Source organism: Tupaia chinensis, unplaced genomic scaffold (assembly GCF_000334495.1).
Source record: "Tupaia chinensis unplaced genomic scaffold, TupChi_1.0 Scaffold144472_1, whole genome shotgun sequence".
In the NCBI taxonomy this organism is placed as follows: Eukaryota; Metazoa; Chordata; class Mammalia; order Scandentia; family Tupaiidae; genus Tupaia; species Tupaia belangeri.
Window position 1 is genome coordinate 1,015,664 of NW_006204331.1, and position 3,361 is coordinate 1,019,024.

The following is a 3,361-nucleotide window of genomic DNA, read 5'->3' on the forward strand; positions in this document are numbered from 1 at the left end:
CGGTTGCCTTGGGCCAGCCGTAGGTAGTGGAGCTGCAGCGGCAGGGCAGGGTTAGGGTCAGCGCCCACGGGCTCCCCGCGCCTTCCCCACCCCAGGCCCCGCCCACCTCGGGCTCCCCGGTCAGCTGGTTGGTCTGGATCAGGATCGTGCCGATGCGGACGTCCTTACACACGGCTCGCAGCGCAGGCTCCATGGTCTCGCCCGCCCTCAGGATGGACACGCCTGTGATCTGAGGGAGGCAGGGGCTCCCTGGTGACACTAGCTCCTAGTGCTGGCCTGCCTTGCCGCACCCCTGCAGTACCTGCTTCCCGGCGTAGCACTTCCCGGCGTAGTCCTGCCCCTGAGGCGTCTGCACCACACAGTCCTGCAGAGCCCAGGGGGTCACGGCAGGTCACGCCCGCGACCCCAGCCCACCTGGAAGGGCAGGAAGGACAGCGCAGCCCCCAGCCCAGCCCCTCCGCTGCCCCTGCCCACCTGGAAGGGCAGGAGGGACAGCGCGTGCTCGATGAGCAGCCGCATCAGCCTCTTGGAGTAGAAGATGAACTCGTCACGGCTGGTCTCCTTGTCCCTACGGGGCAGAGCCGGGGACACCATGCTCCTGTGAGGGCCCACAGAGGGCAGCGTCTGTGCGGCTCCCCACCTGACCACGCCCACCCCGCCGCCGGCCCTCACCGGATGATGGTGTGCATGCCCCGCACCTGCGGGGTGCTCTTCAGGACACTCAGCGTCCGGGGCAGAGGGTGGCACTGGTGTGCAGAGGCCAGCGCAGCCCTAGAGCCAAAGCCAGCAGAGCTCTGAACGGGGGTCCTGTCCCGGAGCCCCCCTCCAGGTTCCCCACAGGGTGGTTGCACCACTGGCACTGTGGGGGGACAGTGAGAGTGCAGGGGCGGGTCTGGCTGCTGCCCTGTGCTGACCTGGGGAGAGGCCCGTCAGCCCCCACTAAAAGCATCAGGCCACCAGCAGGAAGCCAGGCAGCAGAGGGCTCAGGCACTGATCATGGGTTTCAGCCCGGGACGGGACGGGCAGCTTGTCCCTGCCTCTCCCAGGAGGGCCGGGCCCAGAGGTGGACTGTAGCCTCTCAAGAGGGGGCAAAGATGCTGGGATGCCCCATGACGAGGAGCGAGGGAGGAGGTTCCAGGGGCAGCCACTGGAGGTAGCTTGCAAGAGGAGAGGCAGGTGTAGGTGTTGGGAGGGGCTGGGTAGTGCTGGGAAGGACAGAGGAGCTGGGCAGGGGTGAGGCCTAGTGGAGCAAGGCAGGGACTGAGCAGGGAGCGCAGGGTGGGTCGGGGCAGGCAGGGCCGGGCAGGGCAGAGCAGGGTGAGGGCGAGCAGGGCCAGGCCGGGCACACACGGCACAGCAACCAGAGCGCACTCTGCTCACAGATCCCAACGCAGCTTCCTCTGCTCCCGGGTGACGAGTGTGTTCGGGGAGGGGACAAGGCAGGAAACGGGGTTTATGCGGGAAAGGAAGAGAACAGAGAGAGACCACTCAGCGGGGCAGGGCAGGGTGTGCTGCGGGGAGGCCCAGCCTCAGCTCTGGCGCTGGCGCTGTCTGGTGGAGCCACCACACCAGCACCTGCAGCCTGGTTGTGTATCCCGGCTGGCTGCTGGCGGGCAGGGAGGGCGTGGAAATGTAGGCGCCACAGTCAGCCATCTGAGTGTGAAACACTGGGTGCCTTTTACTCAGGAGTGAAGCTTGGAGAGGAACCTGATGTGGCCAGGTCTGCGTAGCCGAGTCTGGGTGAAGGCCAAGCAAGGGGGGGGGGTGGGGGGGCAGAAAGCACGGCCTAGAGGCATTTCTGACCGGAGCAGCGGGGTGCCCAGCTGATTCAGCTTGGAGCCTGGAAGGCCAAGCCACCTGGGGCAGGGGTTCTTTTCCCACCTGTCTGTTCTTGGGGCACCCACACTGCTCCCCTGGGCTGAGCTGAGCTGCAACTGGAGGGCAGAGCAGACAGCAGGGCCCTCACCACCAACCCGGGGGCTTAACTGGCTCCGTTAGGGCACACAGAAGGCCCTGGGGCAGATCAGCCCCTCTGATGCCTAGGCCACATCTGAAATCACTGTCTGTGGTCAGCTGTGCTTCCAACCTCCACGGGGGAGGAGGTTCCAGCAGGCCCTCCCAGGGCCAGGCCACTGTGTGGCTCTGAACAAGTTGCTCAATCTCTCTGTGCCTCCCTGTCCGCATCTGCAGGGTAGGGAGGCAAGAGCAGGGCGGGCCACTCCACCTCCCCTGTGCCTGGGTTGGGCTACCCACCCTCCCACCCTGAGGTTGGGTATTGGCCCAGACCTGGCCGTGTGGGTACTAGAAATGCCTCCGTCTCGGCAGATGGCTGTGAGTCTTACCTGACGCTGAGTTCACGCTGTGGCAGCAGCAAAGGGAGACACAAGGGAACGGGGCACACATCAGTGACCACAGCAGGCAGCCCGACTGCCCGCACCCAGGAGTGGACATGCAGCAGCACCGTGGGCGGGCAGTCCAGGTGGCTAGCAGCCTGAGACCACGCCAGGACCCCAGTTCAAGGCTGGGCAGCCTGAGCAGGGCCCCTGGGTTCCTGCTGCCCACTGCAGAGTGCTGAGGCCTGGCTCAGGAATGCAGAGCACATCGGGCCTACAGTAGGCACTGGGTCTGTGTGGAAACGCACAGTCCTGCGCCAGTGGGACGCTGGCTTCCCTATCACCCTGAAGGCCTAGAGGGATAGGAGTGTGCCCTTCTATGTGGGGCCTGAGCACCTGTGGCCTCTGCCTTCCTCAGGGAGTGTCCTCAGCCCAGTGCAGAGGGCTGGCAGCTGGGCCGGGGGTCAGGCTGCTAGGCAGGGTGGAGCGTGGGGCAGCCAGCAGGGGACCGTGCACACGGCAGGTGAGCAGGCTGCCACAGAGGTGGCGCAGCAGCATGGGCCGGGCCGGCACTCACCTCCTCCAACTGGCTGTGCACGTGCTGCACAATGAGGTCGATGGCCACTGTGTTCCCGCTCCCTGGAACGCAGAGGGCGCATCAGGCCTGCCCACCGCCCACCGCGTTCCCGCTCCCTGGGACGTAGAGGAGGGTGTGTCGGGCCTGCCCACCAGGCCCCACGTGGCTGGCGGTGGGAGGCCCGCTCACCCCTGGGCACCACGATGTCGGCCAGGCGCATGGTGGGCTGGATGTACTGCTCGAAGGCCGGCTTGACGAACTTGTTGTACTGCTTGATGACGCCCTCGATGTCGCGGCCCCGCTCGCTAATGTCCCGCCGCAGCCGCCGCACCAGACGGATGTCGGAGTCCGTGTCCACGAAGATCTTCATGTCCAGGAGCTGGACGGGCAGTGGGCCAGCGAGGGGTCGCCACAGCACCAGGGTGGCGAGGTGGGGCCGGCGGGGGGCCCC

The 3,361-nt window shown here is 66.6% G+C and overlaps 1 protein-coding gene across 1 annotated transcript in view; it reads right to left on the reverse strand.

The window, feature by feature from the left end:
* Window positions 1–3,361, reverse strand: part of UCKL1 (uridine-cytidine kinase 1 like 1) — a gene marked incomplete in the record, with an annotated part of 9,492 nt that overhangs the window by 1,081 nt on the left and 5,050 nt on the right. The window contains 8 exon segments of the mRNA XM_027767715.1: window positions 15–32; window positions 107–229; window positions 302–364; window positions 475–568; window positions 673–771; window positions 2,343–2,359; window positions 2,911–2,972; window positions 3,100–3,289. Of these exon segments, the coding sequence (XP_027623516.1) occupies window positions 15–32; window positions 107–229; window positions 302–364; window positions 475–568; window positions 673–771; window positions 2,343–2,359; window positions 2,911–2,972; window positions 3,100–3,289 (666 nt within the window).